Below are 21,145 nucleotides of genomic sequence, written 5' to 3' on the forward strand. Positions count from 1 at the left end.
CTGTCAAAATCACATACTTACTTTTTTTTTAATTAGGCTTGGTAGGTGTTCCCTAGTATTGGCTGCAGGGAAGAGTGCTTCATCGATGTGCGCTCCAGCTGTCCTGCATCTGTGTAATTAAATCGATAGAGCATAATGGGCATTTGTCCCTGTTATAGTCACACAGCATTACGTCGGCACGTATGTCAGTTAGCAATTTAAGAGATGCACAGGCCATGTTAACAGAAATGGCTTTTAAAGTAAGTACATTTATAACCAAACACAACGGGCAACATAAATTCAACTTTCCAAAATAGTCTCTCTACAATGTTGTTTTTTTTTTTTAAGATTTATTTGAGAGAAGGAGAGTGAGCACAAACAGGGGGAGTGGCAGGCAGAGGGAGAGGGAGAAGCAGGCTCCCCGCAGAGCAGGGAGCCCAATGCAGAGCTCGATTCCAGGACCCTGGGATCATGACCTGAGCTGAAGGCAGACGCTTAACCCACTGAGCCACCCAGGTGCCCCTCCCTATGGTGTTTTTAAAGTGTAAGAGTAGAAGCAAGAGGCAGGTAAGGGAAGCAGATTTTATGCAGTAACTTCAGACTTGTAACAGCCTTCAAATTGATGAGTGCAGGACGCATATACAGCATAAGCACATGCTGTTAAATGAATAGCGTACACAGGACCTAAAAGGAATAATCTAGAGCAAGAAGGGCCCTAAAGAAATTCAGCCAGAAAGATTATCTTGCCACCAAAACCGGTGTGTTTCACCGAGAGCAGGGTGGGCGATCCCAGCTTCTCCCGGCCGTGCCCTACTGCCCATGACTGTCTATCATCAGTCTGTCATTTCCACTGTCGCTAAGCCACCCTTCACACCTCCCTGCACGTCTTGGGAATCGCTGGACCATTACTTACTTATAAACATTCAGACGCTCAAATCTAAACAATTACAATAATTTTCTAAATGATCTCCTTACCTACAGTTCCTACTCTTCTCACTCATTCATATTATTACTGAAAGACTAAGCTTAAAACATTTTATTCACCTCTCCACAACCCCGATCAAAAGCCTTCAATCACTCATGTGTTTACAGAATAATCTCACCTACCTGTTGCTTCAGTCTTTTTAAAATATGGCCCCTAAACACTCTCCAACTGTATTTCATAAGCCTGTCACTGTTCAACATTTAGTATGCAAATGACAGTTGAAAATACCATTAAAATATAATGCAAAAAAGAACAGGACAAATATATCCATATTCATATAGAAAACTATCTTAAATATATTAAGAATAAAACAAAACTCCAGCAATGCGAACATGATGCTGTATACTATATATAATTAAGTATTTCTCATTTTAGGCAAAGTCTGGAAGATTACACACCAAATGACAATACTATTTATCACTAGGCTAATAAATCTCAAAGTGTAGTCAGAAGACCCCTGGGGTCCCTAAGCCTCCTCTGAGGGCATGTGAGGTCAAAACTGTTTTTGTCACAAGAAGGCTTCATTTGCCTTTTTCATTTCTCTCTCATGAGCACACAGTGGAGTTAAAGCTAAATGGGGTGTGTGTGTGTGTGTGTGTGTGTGTGTATGTGTGTGTGAGATCCCAATACACTGAATGCAGAGGCAGACAGGACACTGCCACTGTCTTTTATTAAGCCAGCCATGAAAGAAGTTTGCACAAAATGCAAAAATTAAAAAAAAAAAATACCACAGCACAGTAATTAGAGTAAGAGAACAAGGGAGAGAAGAAGCCAGAGAGAGAGCACGAGCGACACACGGGAATCAGGAGAAGCTCTAGGTGGGAGGCGAGCACCAGATTCAATTCTGATGAGGAAGCGGATTTGGGGGGATGCAGATCTTCCGTCTGGAGGAAGAGCACAGACAAAAGTGCAGCAAAGGGAGCAAGAGCGTGACAATTCTGGGAAAGCAGACCTCACCTGGTGCGACTGCAGTGAATGCACTGGAGCGAGGACACCAGTGACCAGGAGGTCATACAGGTCGCCCTGAGGGCTGTATCTGCTGCCAAGCTCCTGAGCTTTGACAGCCCAGGGTGCTAGGAGGGGTGGGGGGGGGGCGCTGGACAGGCCACTCTGCAGGATGTGTCCAGGACAGGGACACTTAGGGCAAGGAGTCCAGGCAGGGACTGTGGGGGTAGGACATGCTACAGGTTTCACCAAAGCTGTGGGACTGTGTGGAGATTCCTGAATGAGCAATATTTAGAAATAAAAATGGAATGTTCTCAAGCTCTTGTTACAACTGGTGGACTGAGCATGTATGTTTTTCTCTGCTGCCCTCAAAACCCCATTCAAATGAGAGTAAAGTAAAACAAAACGACACAGACCAACAGAAATAAAGAGTAGATAGAGATGTCTAGGGAACTGAAAAGCAAATACAGAAAAGGAAACCCGACCCTGGAAGCTGGACGAAGGAGGACAAGGGACTGGACTCCTCTCCTCAGACCTCAGGGGCTCCAGCAGTAAGGGTGGGTCTGAGGAGTAGCAGCTGCACCCCTAACTGAGCCCACAGTCGGCCACTGCATCCCACTCGCTCCTGCCAACAAAGCAGGTGACAGGCTCGGTTTTCAGACGACTTGGACCAAGGACACGCTGGACTCAAGGATACCAGGCTGAGCTCAGGTAGGACAAACTTTCACACAAAAGGAAATGTATTTGTGTGCATTTTCAGATTCAGCTAAGAACAACTTTCACAGTCGTAATAATGTAAAGTAAAGCTGCTGATTTAGCTCATCAGCTGCTGATTTTATTACAGAATCAGGAGAGAAGCAGTGTAGGTCTGGGTGCAATGAGTAGGTGCACGTACATGGCGTGGGGTCCCCCAGAACGCGGCCACTTGGAGAACTAAATGTGCATTTCCAGACTACAAAGTCTAGAGTTTGGAAACTGGAAAGTCAAGGCAGCAGTGGAGCCACAGTAACTAGGAATACGGAGGTCAAGACAGACCTGCAGCGAGGCGCATGGGTGGAGAGGCGTCCCCCCTGGGGAACAGGAACTGAGGGAAGGGGTTAAAAAGGGACCACTGCTTCACTACAAGCTTTGTAATAATAGCTGACTTCTCTCTTTCCTGTGTGTGAGGGGCCCTCTCTCCATAACAGGATGGGAACAGGAAACTAGGCATTCTGATTCAAAGGGCTCTGGCTGGCACAACAGGGAAAGAAATGGCACCTGAACTAAGAAAACGAAGTCAGGAGGTAGTTAACAGAGGACACAAGTTCAGGCCTGGAGCTGTTTACGTGTGGGTGCTGTGCCTCATCCATAAGAATTCAGCCAGCAGGCAACCCCAGGTGCAGGTCTGACACTGAGAGGGCATACTGAGAATAAAGAGAGAGATGTGCATAAAATTCAAACCCCTTCCACAGCCCAGCAGGAGCACATTCCTGCCTCTAAGCTTCCTCTCCCCAGAGATCCCGACCACTGAAGCTCTGACATCCTCAAACACACTGGCATCATCCCGTCTCAGGCCATGACCTCCTGCTCCTCCACAAATCGGTCCCCAAGTCTCTGAACACCTAGTTCCTTCACATCTTCTTTGCCTCAGCTCACAGTCACCAACTCAAGAGGCCTCCCCAGCCACTGTGTCAGGAGGGTAACCAACTCCACATGGGCGTTGTGCCTAAGCCCCTCCTGCTCCCTTCAGAGGATTCACTAAACCCTGCACTTACAAAACTTGCTTCTTTCACAAAAACTAAGTTCCATGAGGGGAGTGGATTCACCTGTCTAGTTACAACAGTAACCCCAAGGCCTGGCAGAGAGTAAGTACTCAAAAGATATTTTCCGAAGGAGCAAACGTCATCACTGTAGAAAGAAACACTTTGACCTCATCTTAAACACACACATATGCACGCACGCTCTAGGCCACAGAACTAAACATAAAGGCCAAAGCTATAAACTCCTAGAAGAAAATGGAAGAAAAAATTCACAATTTCGAAGTAAGCCAAGACATTCAGACATAATATCAAAAACACAAAGCATAAAAGAAGAAAATGAAAAACTGCAGTTCAACAAAATAAAAAACTGGTGTATTTTGAAAGACAGAGCAAAGAAAATGAAAGGTCAGTCACACACTGAGATCAGATATTTACAGTATGTGTATCTGACCAATAATATTGATATGAACAATGTGCAAAAATCACCTGTAACTCAATATTAAAAAGCCAAAACCCAATTTTTAGAAGTGGGCAAAAGATTTAAACCAAAGACAAACAGTCACTAAGCATGTGATCTTACATTTAGTACAAGTCATCAGGGAAATACACACCAAAGCCAGAGGGGATCCTCAAATGTATGGTTAATTGACTTTTTTTTTTTGAGAGAGAGAGAGAAAGGGGGAGCTTGAGCAGGGCTAGTGGGGAGGGGATCTCAAGCAGACTCCCTGCTAAGCGCAGAGCCTGAAGCAGAGCGCAGGACCCTGAGATCATGACCAGAGCCAAGAGTCGGATGCTTAACTGAGTGAACTACCCAGGAGCCCCTGGTTAATTGATTTTGACGAGAGTCAAAATCAGTGACAAAAGTTACTGGGAAAGAATCATCTTTTCAACAATGGTGCTGGGACAACCAGACACCCACACAAAAAAGGATGAAATCAGACCCCTACCTCACACCACGCACAGAAACTAACTTCAAATGAATGGAAAACCAAAACTGTTAGAGCTAAAACTATAAAACTCTCAGAAGAAAATACAGAAGTAAATCTTCCCAACTCAGATTTGTTAATAGTTCCTTAAATAACATCGAAAGCTAAGAAACAAAAAATAAACTGGGCCTCATAAAAATCAAAACCTTTTGCTTCAAAGGAAACTGTAAAGGACATATAAAAACAACCCACAGAATAGGAAAAAAATACTTACAAATCATACATGATATGGATATATGTGATACAGCCATGCAATGGAATATTATTTGATAATTTTAAAAAAGTGAAATTCTGATACATGCTACAACATGGAGGAGTCTTGAAAACATTATTTTAAGAGAAAGAAGCCAGGCACAAAGACCACATATTATGAGTCCACTTACAAGACATGTTCAGAAGAGGCAAATCCATGCAGACAGAGAGTAGATTAATACTTGCCCTGGGCTGGAGGGTATGCAGGGTGATGTAAAGGGTACAAAGTTGCATTCTACGGTGATAAGAATGTTTTAAATTGATTGTGTTGGTGGCTGCAAATCTCCGTAATTATATTAAAAAACACTGAATTATGGAAGCCCCTGGCTGGCTTAGTCAGTAGAGCATGTGATTCTTGATCTCAAGGTCATACATTTGTCAAAACCCAGTGAAGTGTACATTTGAAATGGGTACACTTCATTTTATGTAAATTACATTTTTATAAGGTTGATTTTTTTAAAAAACAAAGTAATTACCTAAGCTCAAAGAAAGCGGATAGTGAATGGGGTAGGCAGAAAAATAGATCTAATGAAAGAAATGAGAAACAGGCATCAATGATAAAGCAACCAAGGAAAGAAATATTTCTTAGGAATGCCTCTTTTTAAACAAAGGCCCATCAATGACCAATTTGTACCCTGAGCAGCACCCACCAGCTTCTTCTTACTCAAGTGAAACACCACTTATTTCCCGCTGTTATAAGCAACAAAACAGCAAAAGGGGGTGGCCAGGAAGCATCCTGACATAAGACTTGGCTGAAAAGAACCAGGATAACTGCACCATCATTTACATGATACTTAAGTTACAATCAGCAGCATCCTAAAGCCCCGCCAGCTCACAAGAACCTCACATCAATCCTGGTGGATAAATACTATCATATCATTTTCTCACATTTGACAACTGAGGCTCACAGGAGATTATTTGCCCAAGTTCACAAAACTCCTAAGTATACTCTACTAGTTAGTAGTTTGGGAAAAGGCTTGATTCAACTGGGTAAAATATGTGCCTGACCCAGGTAATGTAGTTGCAGAAGATATATTCAGTCCTTACCGGCAATTAGCGTCCCAACAATTTATCTGTCACTCAGTAGCATGGAAAGATGCACTTCTTGAATCTACCTGTTATCTACGACCTTTCACAACAAAGAAACAGGTGGCCTGTAATACTGGTGATGTCATTCTACGCATGCAAACAACTTGTGTGTTCACGTGCTTAGTAAAATACTAAACAGCTACTACATTAAAACCGGTGTTTATCGGGGACTCAATCAAAATCTACTGAACAAACAAAGACAAGCTCACTAGTTGCATTTCTGCTTTTCTTCAGAAATGTAAAGCGACACTATCCTCCCATCTAGTGGTCAAGCAGAAAAGTGTTTCAAGTGACACCCCTAAAAGCAGAACCAACTTTTTTGATCTTCAATTGCTGCTACTTCAGAGCCAACAGGGAACAAAGCAGCTTGTGTCATCCTTCCCTCTGGGAAGCCCTGCCTGGGCTCCATTCCAAAGAGCTCTCTCTCCCTTGAGAGCTAAGGAATGGTGGCACTTCCCACTGCAAGCCTGCTCCACCGCCCCTCCCATCCCGCCCTCAGGACAAACCCTCTGCTGCACTGATCAACTCCAAGGGCTATGCCAAACACACCGTATATCACCAGCCCCCTCTGTATTGCCTTCATTCACTACCTCTTCAAAAGCTAGGGCAATGGAAAAGTATCCGACCTGGGAGAAAAAAATCCCTTTCAACATACAAGACAATGTGGAGGACTTCCCTCAGGGGACAAGTGAGGAAGAGGGATGTGTGCTCGCTTTCCAGGCACAAAGCAAGACCCGCAGTCACAGTGGGAGCTCTAACCATAGACACAAACTGAACTGGGAAGCAGTATTTTGGACTCAAAACCTCTTTCACTCTTAAAATATTCAAGGATCTCAAAGCCTTTTTATGTGAGTTATACTTATGGATATTTATTGTAACAAAACTCAGCAGTTCTTAAAAAAAAGAAAACTGAGCAGTTCTTCAAATATGTAATTGTTAATTCATTTAAAAACAATAAAACTCAATACATGTTAACACAAATAACAGATTTTATGAAAAGTGTTTCCCAAAACAGGAAAAAAAATTAGATAGAAAAGTGGCACGGCCATTCATTTTTGCAACTGTCAATAAACAGCTGATTATCACATCTGCTTCAGCATTCCATGTACTGTGTATGCCAAGCCCCCAAACAGTACTGTACTCTCCCGAGAAGATGAGAGGGAAAAAGGCAAATAACATCTTATTAACATTATAAAAAGTTTCAACCCTGCTGACCCCTTATAGGGTCTGGGGATCATGGAAGTTCCCAGACCATGATTTGAGAACTGTTGCTCCAGAACTACAAGAAACCCACTATTCTGATATTATTTACTGAGTGATTCATGAATATTAGGTCTTACCTTCTCAATAAACCTATGCTGTCTGAGACAGGAAAAATGTCTTACTTTTGAATTAATGTTGTAATTGGTAACAGTAGATAATTTGGGTGTTGCTTTGCTTTGTTTTTTAACCAACACAGAACACTGAAAGCTTGCTACAAACAGAAAAACCTAATTGGCAGGTTTTTAAAAACACTTGTCCTACTAACACACAGCTTTTAATCACAGGAATAGGCTTAAGAAACTTTAAAAGTTTAAGGATAATTTTGAACTCTCTGAGCTCAATTCCCACATTCCAGCAATCTCTCTGCATGTGCTCTCAATTTTAAGAGTAGGTAAGAAATCTGCCCTTCCAGCCTTCCCTCCCAACTGACAATTCTGTACTAGGGATACACAGGTGAGGCAAGGGCAGACCCCTACAAGGTTTGTGTGGATGGGTGGGGAGCACTTATCCATTGGGGGCCTTCCCAGAGCCTGAGAAGGGGGCATCCGCGTGGGGGATGGCCCAGTACAGGGTGCTCGAGCCCAGGCAGGCAGAGGAGGGTGTCCACACAGAGGGAGGGGCAAGGTATGGTGAGGGGGTATCAGAATTGGAACAGGTGTAGAGTGGGGGCTGGGTGGGGTAAAGAGGACATCTGTGCAGAGGGGAATCCAAGCCTGCGCAGACGAGGGGGGTCTGTGCAGGGAGAGGCACAGCCCTGGAGAAGAGACTGGTCACCCACCTACTTGATTAACTGTCCTGCTAACAAGAATGACAGGAGTCAGGTTTCTCAGTCTGAGAACAGAGCTACAAACAATGGAAGGAGAAGATGAGCCCCCTGGTTTGGGACTAATGTTGCAGGTTATCAGTGGGAACCTGGCTCACTATACTTGGAGTTAGAAATACACAGGCACACATTCACACAGGTATAACTAACTCTGTCCACGAGAGGCTGTGGGAGCAGCAAGCCTCGATGGAACCAAGTGCACCCTAGCACCCAGATTATGGGTTCAAAATACCATTTCCAGTAAAAGGAACCAGGGATTCTGGAGAAATGGCTCCATCCAGGGCTGGGAAAGAGAAGGCACAAGTGGAGCTTGGATTAAATTGTTGTGCCAGAAAGAAAAGAGGTGTTCAGAGAATGATGGGAAACAGGTAAAATAACACAGAAGTCAACTGGATGGGTGACCCCGGCCAATCAAAGACAATTTAAACCTTAAAAGGAACAATGTTAGCAATGGGTCACAACCCAGTGAATAAAATAAGGAGACATGCACTCACATGCACAGTGTGATGAGGAAAGGTTAGTGACATGGTTGAAAGTACCTTCCCTCAAATGCCACAATAAACACAGAGGGGGTCACGTTGAACATGCCCAGGGCATATTCCCTCCCAGTGCGGAGGCCTGGCAGGCACCATCTCAAACACCACCAACACCCACACACCAAGAGGGTGCACTAAGACGAATCCATCTTCATTTCCAGGTTACTCCTGCAAGAGACTCAGAACTCAGATGATCTCATCAGGGAACACCGGGTAATCCCAAACTGACGGACACGATACATCACTATTTACAATCTTCAACCATATTAAAAGCACAAAAGCCAAAGAAAGAAGCAGGCATAGCCCGAGTGAGGGAGACGAGGAGCCAGGCTGACCAGGTGCATGTCTGCAGGTGGCTGGGAGCCGTCTCTGTGCAGTGCACAACTGCGGAGCAGCTGGTAAGACCCGAATGGACTCAGAACTCAACAGCGGGGGGCGGGGGGGTTGTTCGTGTTAACCTCCTAACGTGAGTGGCCGTGTGGGGCCATGCAAGAAAATGTGCTTGTCTGTAGGAACACAAAATGCAGGGGTGCTGGGGCATCTGGGCAGTGACCCGCTCTCAAGTGGGCGGAAACAAAAGCCTGTGAACTCTATTTCCAACGTACCCATTAGATCAGCCTTCCTCAACAGAACTGAGAGGCGACAGCCACCTTGACCTTTATTCCTTTGCCTTCACTTCCTTTTTCTTCAATATAAAAGTGTCCAATGTCCAAAGGAACCGTCAGAATTTTATCAGTTTCTGTTACACAGCTGTCTGCTCTAGGAAAAAAACATGCCCAGAAATAGCCCAACAAAATGGGATTCTAGTGACACCTAGTGGCCTTATGTACCTACCATCCATATTTTCAGGAGGAAACGAGAGTAAGGGCCTGAATAGGCAGTAAACGTAGAATAAACAGGACATATAAAATAATGGTCAGTTCAGCCGTTACCTCTACGTTCTGCGGAAAAAAGTTCAAGCTCACTAAAAATCAGGAAATGCAAATGAAATAAATTTTATTTTTTTCATCGACAAAGTAGGAAAGATTAAAAAGACTGACAACTCACAATGTAACGGTTATGGGAAACAAGAGTTCTTTCACACTGCTAGAAAGAGGAGAATTTAGCGCACTCTTTCCAGAAGGTACTATGAGAGCATTTATCATAAATTTAAGTAGATAAGCCCTCTGAACTCAAAAACACACTTGTGGAATTTAAACCTATGGAAAAACTTACACATCTGTAAGGAGTAATGCACATGAAGACATTCAGTGTTGTACTATTTCTGACCAGAAAGAAAAAGAAATGGAAAACTTCATATTCATTAACAGATCAGTTACACAAATTACTTATCTCTTATAAAGGAGTGTATATGTTTTTAAAAATGAAATCTATCACTATATACAAACATGGAAAGATGTTCTCTAATATAATGTTAACTAAAAAAGTTTATGTGCATTCCATTAAAAAAATAAAACCTACATATTCCCATGGATGTACCTATGAATATGGATGTATAAATGCTTATGTATGCATTTTCTATGTGTTTAATAAAATGTCTAAAACTATATATTCCAAATTCTCAGTGGCAGATCTTCCCCCAACTGAGGGAAGATAAGCCAAGATGTAGATTAGGTGGGGACTTTTCACATTAAAAATATAAACATATTTAAATCTAAATACATTTAATTCAAAAGAAAGCTTGTCTTCAAGATAGCAAGAGGAAATATAAAAATCAGTAATTCTATATAACAATTAAAATCTGTACTACAGCAAACAATAAAAAAAGAATTTATATTAAAAATATGATTAAGTTCACTTTAAAGGGACTTGAGGAGATTGCCTTTGGGTAATAATTATTTTGGAGTTTCCCTGATCCCCTTAAGAAACAAGGGTTCAGCAGGGGCAACAAGAAGAGAGGAGATAAAGCAAAAGGGAAGTAGGGGACAGACTACCAAGGAAAGCAAGACGGCAGGACTCCCAGGAGAAGAAACTTTGAGAATTTCCTTGTCAGGATTAGCTGAGAGGCCTCTTTTCAGGACAAGGATGCCTGTCAGTTTACACTTCTACCCAAACATCTCCATTAACTTCAGGCTTTCAAGAAAGGTCTGTTTTTCTGTACCCCCCCCCCCACATTCCTTTTAGGACCTTTTACTGGTAGCTCACCATCACTTCCCCGGAGAAATTTTCTCTGGTATCTCCAGGCTAATATAAGTAAAGCCTCCTCTGTTCATTAGTTAATAGGACAATATTTATCGAGCACCTACTATGAGCCAGGAATGTGTTACTTAGTGAAAACACAATCATAAAACGAGACAAACATGATGGCTACACTTACAGAGTTTACATCATAATGGAAAGACCAAAATGCATGATTAGGTAAGTAGGTAGGCAGACAGATGAATCACACTACTGCATATTCACCCAGAAAATACAAAATACTAATCTGAAGGGACATATGCACCCCTATGTTTATTACAGCATTATTTACAATAGCCAAACTATGGAAACAGTCCAAGCGTCCATTGACAGATGAATGGAAAAAGATGTGGTACACACACACAATGGAATATAATTCAGCCAGAAAAAAGAACGAAATCTTGCCATTTGCAGTGACATGGATGAAGCTAGAGAGTACAATGCTACGTGAAATGTCAGTCAGAGAAAGACAAATACTGTTTGATCTCACTCCTATGTGGAGTATAAGAAATAAAACAAATGAGCAAAGGAAAAAAAGAAAGAGAGAAAGAGAGAGAGACATACCAAGGAACAGACTCTTAACATAAAGAATAAACAGATGGTTAGCAGAGATGAGGGAAATAGGTGATGAGGATTAAAGGGTACACTTAGCGTGATGAAAAAAATAAAATTTAATTTAAAAAACAAATGAACAAAGTAAGTTCTAACAGCACAAAAAGGAAAGGAGTTGAGACAGAAAGTAACAAGGAAGACGCTGTTCGGTGGGCCATATGGTCTCTGTAATACTAGTCAATTCCACAGGAACAATGCAAAAGCAGCCGTTCGCAATACATAATCAAATGTGTATGGCTGTGTTCCAGGAAAACTTTATTTATGGACACTGAGATTTGGAATTTATATCATTTTCATGTGTCAGGAAACACTCTTGATTTTCTTCCCAACCTTTTAAAGCTGCAAAAACCACTGTTAGCTCAAGGCCCATAAAAGACAAACAGGGTGGTGGGCTGGATTTGGCCAACAGGCCATTGTTCACTATGCCTACCTAGGACCACGTAATTCTAAGCCATTTTATCTCAGCAAGAACAATATAGCTGATTTATGGGTTAGAAGTGTTGTACTTGCTAATGTACAAGAGGTGAAACAAAAGGGAGACAGGCACGAGGCTACTGAATGATGCGGCAAGATGATAGTTGTCTGGACTAAGGGGGAACAGTAGAGACAAAGACCCACGAAATCTATTCTGAGATACAACCAACAGGCCATTTTATTGGATTGCATAAGGAGATGAGGGAGCTGCTTCCATAAAAAGACAACTTTAAAAAAAATGCAAATGACAGACACACATGACCTATGGTTTTACCAAAACTTCAAATGACATATAAGTAGAAAAATAACCCAAGTCTGAATATAGCTGCAAGTCTGTGGATGCAGAAAGTGGGGGAAGAGGCTTATAGCTCCACAAAGAGAGTGGAGGGGCCTGGAGCATCAGAAGAAACACATGTAAAATAACTGAAAAAGAGGAAGTTTAGCACTAAATGCTGAAATACAGAATATGAGTGGTTCACAGCACCTGTCACAGGGAAGAGGCTCAGAAGAGACAGGCTCTGAAAAAATGTTAACTCTGAGGGATAATCAACTCTACTGAGAAGGAGTGGTAACCCTGGACAAACAGCAGTGGAGCAACCAAGAGGAAAACATTTAAGGATCCTACAAAACAAAAGGCCTCACCATCAACATCATTCACGAAAGGAACTATGCAGAGCAGAGAACAGAACTGACATAGGACAGTGCTCGGAAATTAGGAGCCCTGCTTATAAAATGAATGGGAACAGAACAAAGCAAACCACATTTATTAAAAAACTGTTTGGAAAAGAAAATGCAAATCAAACCATTTCAGCCTAATGAAAATCCACCTGCTATCAAAAATAAAAACAAAGCCAAAGAATATAACACAACTGTCACATCTGAATCAAATACTGTTAAACAAGTATTTGGGAAACTATATCTATTAATCCATCCATATGTGTGAGATATTTCTTGAATCAAAAATACAAAAACTAAGAACAAAAACAATAAAACAGGAAGACACTAAACAAGAGTTGATTAAATTCAGCAAACAAAAAAGAAAAGACAAAATCATGTCAGAGATGAAGACTTAATTATAACATGCTGAAGAAGAAACCAATTCAAATGAAAATTTAATTTAAAAAAATACTGATGAAAAAGGGGGGGGGAGAAGGGTAATAAAAATAACATCCAGAAAGAAGTAAAAAGACTCAGAGTCAAAATGTTTGAAATTAAAGGCAGGTAGAGGAGGCCCAACATACATATAATTGAAGCCCCTGATGAAGAAAAGCTAAACAGCAAAACAGAGTAATATTTAAAACTATAAGAAAATCTTCCAGAACTAGGAAGGCCTGAATCTCTTGAAACGGCCAACCTAGAATTGGAATCAACAACTGGATTAATTTAAGACAAAAGAAAATAATTAGATTTTAAAGGGAAAAAAAAAAATCTTGGGTCCCCTAGAAGAAAGATCAAATAATTTACAAGAGGAAAAGAATTAGACTAGCCTCAGATACTAAAACAAATAAACAAAACTAGGTTCCAGTTGTGTTCAGTCATTAAAACCAAATCTCCTCCAAATGCACTATAAGTCATACATACCTTCTGAAAATTTTTAAAAGGGTTTGGAAACAAACAAACAGCAAACAATCTGTAGCTTTACCACATTTTCTAGGTGTTTACCCTGCAGAAAAGCAGTGACAGGGTCTGTGGGAGTGGTGGTGATGGGTAGCTCAACCTCCAACAGGACTTGCTGTCTCTGGCCAAAGGAACTAGGGGAAGGAGCCCCAGCAAGTAGGGCCACCAGGGAATGAGGCAAGTACCCGGGAAACAAGCTGGGGAAGAGGAACCTCAGGTTCTGAGCATAAAAGCCCACATCCCTGGCTGACCCTGACCTACATGTGCATAAGGCAAACTGACATCAGCCTGCGGCCAAGGCTTAAAGAACTGAATGATTACCCCCCCTTTCTTTATCCCTTTCTTCTCCTACCGATCTTCCTAGTTCTTATGTAATCAGAGGGGGGAGTGAAGCATGAGAGACTATGGACTCTGAGAAACAAACTGAGGGCTTCGGAGGGGAGCAGCGTGGGGGAATGGGATAGGCTGGTGATGGGTAGTAAGGAGGGCACGTATTGCATGGTGCACTGGGTGTTATACGCAACTAATGAATCATCAAACTTTACATCAAAAACCAGGGATGTACTGTATGGTGACTAACATAATATAATAAAAAAATTAAAAAAAAAAAAAAAAAGAACCGAATGAATCTAAGCCAATGTCCACCACAGGTCTTAAGATGACAGTCTGCATTCTAAAACTAAACAAGTTAACTGCTTGCTTAAAAAAAAAAAACAAAAAAAACCAAAAAAAAAAAAACCACTCTTCAGAGCAGTATAAAAGAATGCAGAACCTATCTGACATTTACAGTGTCCAAAACAAAACTCTAAGAGCCAGAAAATGTGACACATTCCTAAGAAAAAAGCAATCAACAGATGCCAACCCTGAAATGCTGGAATTATCAGACAAGGGGGTTAAAGGATCTACTGTTACTGTACCGTGCAAGAGAATGGAAAACACACATGTACGGAAAGACAGGAAAAGCAAAGGCAGAAATCTCAGGTAAAAAACAAAACACACAAAAAAGAACCAGGTGGAAATGTTAGAGCTGGAAAATAGATGAACTAAATTTACCAAGTAGATTTAATGACAGAATGGAGTTGATGGAGAAAAGAGTCAACGAACTTGAAGGAGGATCAGTGTGAAGAAAAAAAGACGACTGAAGAATAATGAACAAAAACCAGGGCATCAGGGATAAGTGGGGATGTTTCAAAGACTGTATTACACAGAAGGCATTTGCAAACTATGGGTTACAGGCCAACCTGGCTCACCACCTGTTTTTAAAATAAACTTTTACTACAACATGGCCACCCCCATTTGTTTGCTTCTTCTCTAGGGCTCCTTTGACACTACAAGAATCGAGTAGTTAAATAAAGACTACATGGCCCACAAAGCCTAAAATAAAGGCATTCCTCATCTTATTGTACTTTGCATTAATGTGCTTTGCAGATATCGCATGCTTTACAAACTGGAAGATCTGTGGAAACCCCACACAAAGCAGGTCTATCAGCGCTATTTTCCCAACTATATCTGTTCACTTCATTTTTCATTTTGGTAATACTCCCAAACATTTTCATTATATTTTTATGGTGATCTGGGATCAATGATATTTAATGTTATTATTGTAATTATTCTGCGGCTCCACGAGCCACACCCATGTAAGACCACTAACTTGATAAATGTGTATGCTCTGCTTGCTCCACCAACCAGCAGTTCCCCCATCTCTCTCCCTCTCCTTGGGCGTCCTGAGTCCCTGAGACACAACAATATTGAAATTAGGCCAATTAATAACCCTATGATGGCCTCTAAATGGAAGAATCACACATCTTTCAGTTTAAATCAAAAGCTAGAAATGATTAAGCTTAGTGAGGAAGGCATGTCAAAAGCCAGAATTCATCAAAAACTACACCAGTTAGCCAAGATGTGAATGCAGAGGAAAAGTTCTTGAAGGAAATTAAAGGGGCTACACCAGTGAACACGTGAATGGTAAGAAAAGGAAATAGCCTTATCACTAATATGAAGAAAGTCTGAGTGGTCTGGACAGACCGAACCAACCACAACACTCCCTTTAAGCCAAAGCTGATCCCGAGCAAGGCCCTAACTCTGTTCAGCTCTGTGAAGGCTGAGAGAGGTCAGGAAGCTGCGGAAGAAACATCTGCAGTAGCAGAGGTTGGTTACTGGGTTTAAGGAAAGCACCCATCTCCATCACATGAAGGGACAAGTTGAAGCAGCAGGTGCTGATGGAGAAGCTGCAGCAAGTCATCCAGAAGATGGGGCTCAGAGAATTCAGGAAGGTGGCTACACTCAACCACAGATTGTCAGCATAGACCAAACAGCCTTCTGTCAGGAGAAGATGTCATCTAGGACTTTCCCAGCCGGAGAGACGTCAATGCCTGGCTTCGAAGCTGCAAAGGACAGGCTGGCTCTCCTGTGAGGAGCTAATGCAGCTGGTGACTCTAAGTGGAAGCCAGCGCCCACGTACCATTCTGAAAATCTAGGGCCCTTCAGAATCATGCTAAGTCTACTCTGCCTGTGCCCTGTACATGGAACAACACAGCCCAGATAATGGTACATCTGTCTACAACATGGTTTACTGATTATTTCAAGCCCCCTGTGGAGACCTAATGCTCAGGGGGAAAAAGCTTCCTTTCAAAATATTGCTGCTCACTGACAATGATCACCTGGTCACCCAAGGGCTCTGACGGAGACAGAGAATGAGATTAATATGGTTTTCATGTCTGCCAATGCAGCATCCATACTGTAGCCCATGATCAAGGAATCTTTTCAACTTTCAAGTCTTACTATTGAAGGAATGCATTTTATAAGGCTATAGCTACCATAGATGGTGAGTCTTCTGAAGGCTCTGGGCAAAGTAAACCGAAAACCTTCCAGAAAGGATTCACCGTTCTAGATGCCATTAAGAACATTTGTGATATCATGAGAAGGGGTCAGAATATCAACACAAATGGGAGTCTGGAAGAAGTGGATTCCCGCCCCCCTGGATGACGTGGAGGGTTCAAGTAACCAAAGAGGGGGTGGAAGGAGCCAGAGAACGAGAATCAGAAGTGAGCCTGCAGGTGGGCCTGCACTGCTGTGCTCTCAGGATCAAAGTCCAACAGATGAGGGGTTGCTTCTGGTGGATGAGCAAAGATGGTTTCTTGAGATGGAATCTACTCCTGGGGAAGATGCCGTGAAGACTGTTGAAATGACAACAAAGGATTCAGAACATTACATAAACTCAGTTGATAAAGCAGCAGCAGAGTTTGAGAGGTCTGACTTCAATTTGAAAGTAGTTCTGTGAATAAAAGGCTATCAAACAGTTATCACCTGCTGCAGACAAACTGTGAAAGGAAGAGTCAATCAATGCAGCAAACTTCAATGTTCTTATTTTAAGAAATTGCCACAGCCATCCCAACTTAAGCAAACACCACCCTGATCAGCCAGCAACCACCAATACTGAAGCAAGACCCTCCACGAGCGAAAAGATTATGACTAGTTAAAAGCTCAGATGATGATTAGCATTTTCTTATCAATAAAGTATTTTTTAAATCAAGGTATGTACATTTTTTAAACACGATGTTATTGCACGTTAAAGACTACAGTAGAGTGTAAATGTAACTTTTATATGCACTGGAAAACCAAAAACTTCATTTTACTCACTTTATTGTGATATTTGCTTTATTGCAGAAGTCTCAAGCCAAACCCAAAATATGCCCAAGGTATGCCTATATTTACTATCTATCCTTTTACAGAAAAACTTTGCCAATTCCTGTTACGCAGCTAATTAGAAAAACTAGAAAAAGAAGAGGAAATGGGACAGAAAAGATATTTGAAGAAATAATGGCCAGAAACTAATCACATTTTTAGAAAAATTATATAAGCTTGTCCATTCAAGAAGCTCAATGAAATCTACACAAAATCAATTTAAAAACACCACACCTAGACACTTAAGTTAAACTTCTGAAAACCAAAGACAAGAAGAAAAACTGGAAAGAAGAGAAAAAAAACACACTACTTACAACAGAGAAATGATCTGAATGACTACAGAGCACTCAAGAGACACCAGAGGACAGAAGACTACAGGAAAAACTTTTAGGCAGTTGGAAAGAAAAAATAAACACTATCAAATTGGAATTGCATATCCATGGAAAATACATTCACAAATTATGATGAATAAGGACATTTTCAGACAAAGAAAAACTAAGCTCCATGCTCAGCGGGGAGGATGCTTGAGAGTCTCTTCCTCTCCTTCTGTCCCTCCCCCTCATGCTCTCACGCTCTCTAAAATAAATAAATCTTTTAAAAGAAAAGAACACTTTAAAAAGCAGTACAAACCAACTAGATCTAATAGATATCTAAAGATAGGACATTCCATCCACACAATAGAACACACATTCTTTTCAAGTGCACATGCAATATTTTCCTGGACAAAATGATATGGCGTAAAACAAGTCTCAATTACTTTAAAAGGACTGAAATAATACAAAATATGTTCTCTGACTACAGTGGAATGAAACAAGGTATCAAAAAACAGCATGAAGTTTGGTAAACACAAATACGTAGAATTTAAATAAGAACCTCCTAAATAACTAATGGGTCAAAAAAAAACATCACAAAAGAAAGTAGAAAATACTTTGAAATAAATGAAAACAAAAATACAACATACCAAATTTTATGAGATGCAGCTAGAGCAGTGCTTAGGAGTAAATTTATAACTATGAACCCTTATATTAAAAGAGGAAATTTTCAAATCAAGAATGTAATCCTCCACCTAATGACATTAGAGAAAGAGCAAACTAAACCCAAAGCAAGCAGAAGGAAATCATGAAGATTATAGAGTGAAAATAAAGAATAGAAAAACAGCAGAGAGGGGCGCCTCGGTGGCTCAGTCATCAAGTGTCTGTCTTTAGCTCAGGTCATGATCTCAGGGTCCTGCGATAAAGCCCACATTGGGCTCTCAGCTCAGCAAGGAGCCTGCTTCTCCCTCTCCCTCTGCCTGCCGTTCTGCCTGCTTGTGCGCACGCTCTCTCTGTGTCAAATAAATAAAATCTTAAAAAAAAGAAAAAGAAAAAAAGAGAAAAATCAACAACCAAAAAGTAGGTTTCTTGAAAAGATCAATAAAGTCAAATCTTTTAGTTAGACTGATAAAGACAAAAACAGGTTACTAAAATCAGGACTGAATTACTATTACTACTGACCTTATAAAAATAAAAAGGGTTATAACAAAAATACTACAAACAAGTATATACCAACAAATTAGACAATGTAGGTGAAATGAACAAGCCCTAGAAAGCCAGAAACTACTCAAACTGACTCAAGAAAGAAGTATAAAATTGAAGAAACCTATAGCAAGAGATTGAATTAGTAACCAAAACCTTTCCACAAAAGCAAGCCCAAGCCCAGATGGCTTCCTGGTGAATTCCACCAAAATCTTGAAGAATTAACACCCGTCCTTAGAAACTCTTCAAAAAACAGAAGTACAGGGGCGCCCAGGTGGCTGAATTGTTTAAGTGTCCAACTCTTGCTTGGGTCATGAGATCAAGCCCTGCATCAGGCTCTGCACTGAGTGTAGAGGCTGCTTAAGATTCTCTCTCTCCCTCAGCCCTTCCCTCCCACTCAAGAAGAAGCGCACCCAGGTGCTCTCTCTCTCTCTAAAAAAACAAAACAAAACAAAATAGAACATGCAAGATCTCAACTCATTCTATGATGCCAGTATAGCCCTGACACCAAAACCAGAAAAAGTCATCACAAGAAAACTATAGACTAATATTCCCTATGAATACAGATGCAAAAATAAAAATGAAAAATAAAAAGAAAGTACTGGCAAACTGACCCAGTAATTTGGGTGGGGAGGGGGTAGTATACAACATGACCAAGCAAGATTTATCCCAGGAATGCAAGGTTGGTTCACCATATGAAATCCATCAATCTAATACAGCACATTAATAGAATAAAAGACAAAAAACAAACAAGTATCTCAATGGATGCAGAAAAAGCACTTGACAAAATCCAACATCTTTCAATGATAAAAACCCAAAAAAAATTAAAAAAATAAAAAAACTAGGAAAGGAAGGAAACTTCCTCAATATGATAAAGGGCATCTAGAAAAAATCCTCAGCTAACATCAACCTTAATAGTGAAATATAGAAAGCTTATCTCCTAAGATTATGCAAAGTGAAAAAAGCCCAATATAAAAGACCCCACACTGTAGGATTCCATTTATGTGAAATATTCAGATTAGGCAAATTCAGATACAAAAAGTAGATTTGTGGTTCTCAGGGGCAGTGACTGCTAATGGCTACAGAGTTTTTTTGGGGGTGATGAAAATGTTCTTAAATTAGATAGTAGTGACAGTTAAAAATCTCTATGAACTTAAACCACTGAAATGTATGCTAAAAGGCCGAGTTCTATAGTGTGTAAATTTTACCTTAATTAAAAAAAAATGCAGAAATCTGAATATAATTAGTCACATTGAAAGGAAATACCAGAGGAAACTCAGATCTTTAAGAATTAACAGTAACAGAAATAGTAAACATATGGATAAATATGACACACTATTTTTTCTCTTAATTTACTTAAAACTTAACTTCATAACATACTATATACATACATACATAGTAATCAAAGGTTTAAATCTGTTTCTACATTCTTACTAAAAACACACCCACCTGCATCTTACCGTAATTAGAACTCCTTCTGGTCTTGCTCCTACTCGGTCCCCTTATCTCACTATAGAAGGTAGGAAATCTGATAGTGGCCACTTTAGAGCTGTCTTGGGCTAAAGACATACATGATAAATACCTCTGGAAAATGGAATGTTCCCTGAAATCCTAATGTAAAAAAGTCATACTGCTGCTTTTTTAGAAATCTAGAGTTAATTCATATGAAAGCAGGAAAGCAATATAGAGGCAGGGACTCTGATAATGATATATGAAATTGCTCTAAAAGAATAAAGTCCAGGGCACCTGAGTGGCTCAGTCGGATGAGCGTCTGACTCTTGGTTTTGGCTCAGGTCATGATCTCTGGGTCATGAGATGGAGCCCCACACTGGACTTTGTGCTCAGTGAGGAGTGTGCTTGAGGATTCCCTCTCCCAACCCCTGCTTGGGTGTGCCCACACTTGCTCTCACTCTCTCTCTCTAATAAATAAATAAATCTTTAAAAGAATAAAGTCCATTAATTTTTTTTAAAAAACCTAATAACAAGGCATGGCCATTCAACTCTATATGAGGAACTCTAACTTTTTAAAGTAACTTTCTCCACAGCGATGTTGCACAATATAGGTAGCCCCTGGAGTTGTGGTCACTGCAGCCCTGCCCATTCGGTCCACAATGGCATTTTATTTGCCCTCTCCACTAAGTTATAAATTCTATGACATGCTGTGTCATACCTGTTCTAGTTTCTCTGGAGCACCTAGTATGTACTTGCTACTTTCGTATCAAGAACTACTTCCAGGTTAACTGGCCCTATAACAGACAGGGGTCCTGTGAAGAGTAGCTATCATGAATTCCATTTTTTCAGCATGCCCTCCATGATCTACATTTCAAGCATCATACTCTCCAACCACGTCCTCCTGTCCTCCCAAACACAATCTCTTGTACATCCCCAACAATTCCTCAATCCAACTAAGATCTATAGTCTGTTAATCAAACAGTGTTTCCACCACCCTTTGTTCCCTTCATAACCCCT

At 40.8% G+C, this 21,145-nt stretch overlaps 1 protein-coding gene across 1 annotated transcript in view; it reads right to left on the bottom strand.

The window, feature by feature from the left end:
- The window catches only part of MCPH1 (microcephalin 1), a 243,062-nt gene that overhangs the window by 209,989 nt on the left and 11,928 nt on the right, over nucleotides 1-21,145 (bottom strand). The window contains exon 4 of the mRNA XM_008706148.2: nucleotides 22-109. Coding sequence (XP_008704370.1) covers nucleotides 22-109 — 88 coding nt within the window. The remainder of the gene's footprint in view (nucleotides 1-21; nucleotides 110-21,145) is intronic.

The sequence above is a fragment of the Ursus maritimus genome, unplaced genomic scaffold (genome assembly GCF_017311325.1).
Source record: "Ursus maritimus isolate PB19 unplaced genomic scaffold, ASM1731132v1 scaffold_28, whole genome shotgun sequence".
Taxonomy (NCBI): domain Eukaryota; kingdom Metazoa; phylum Chordata; class Mammalia; order Carnivora; family Ursidae; genus Ursus; species Ursus maritimus.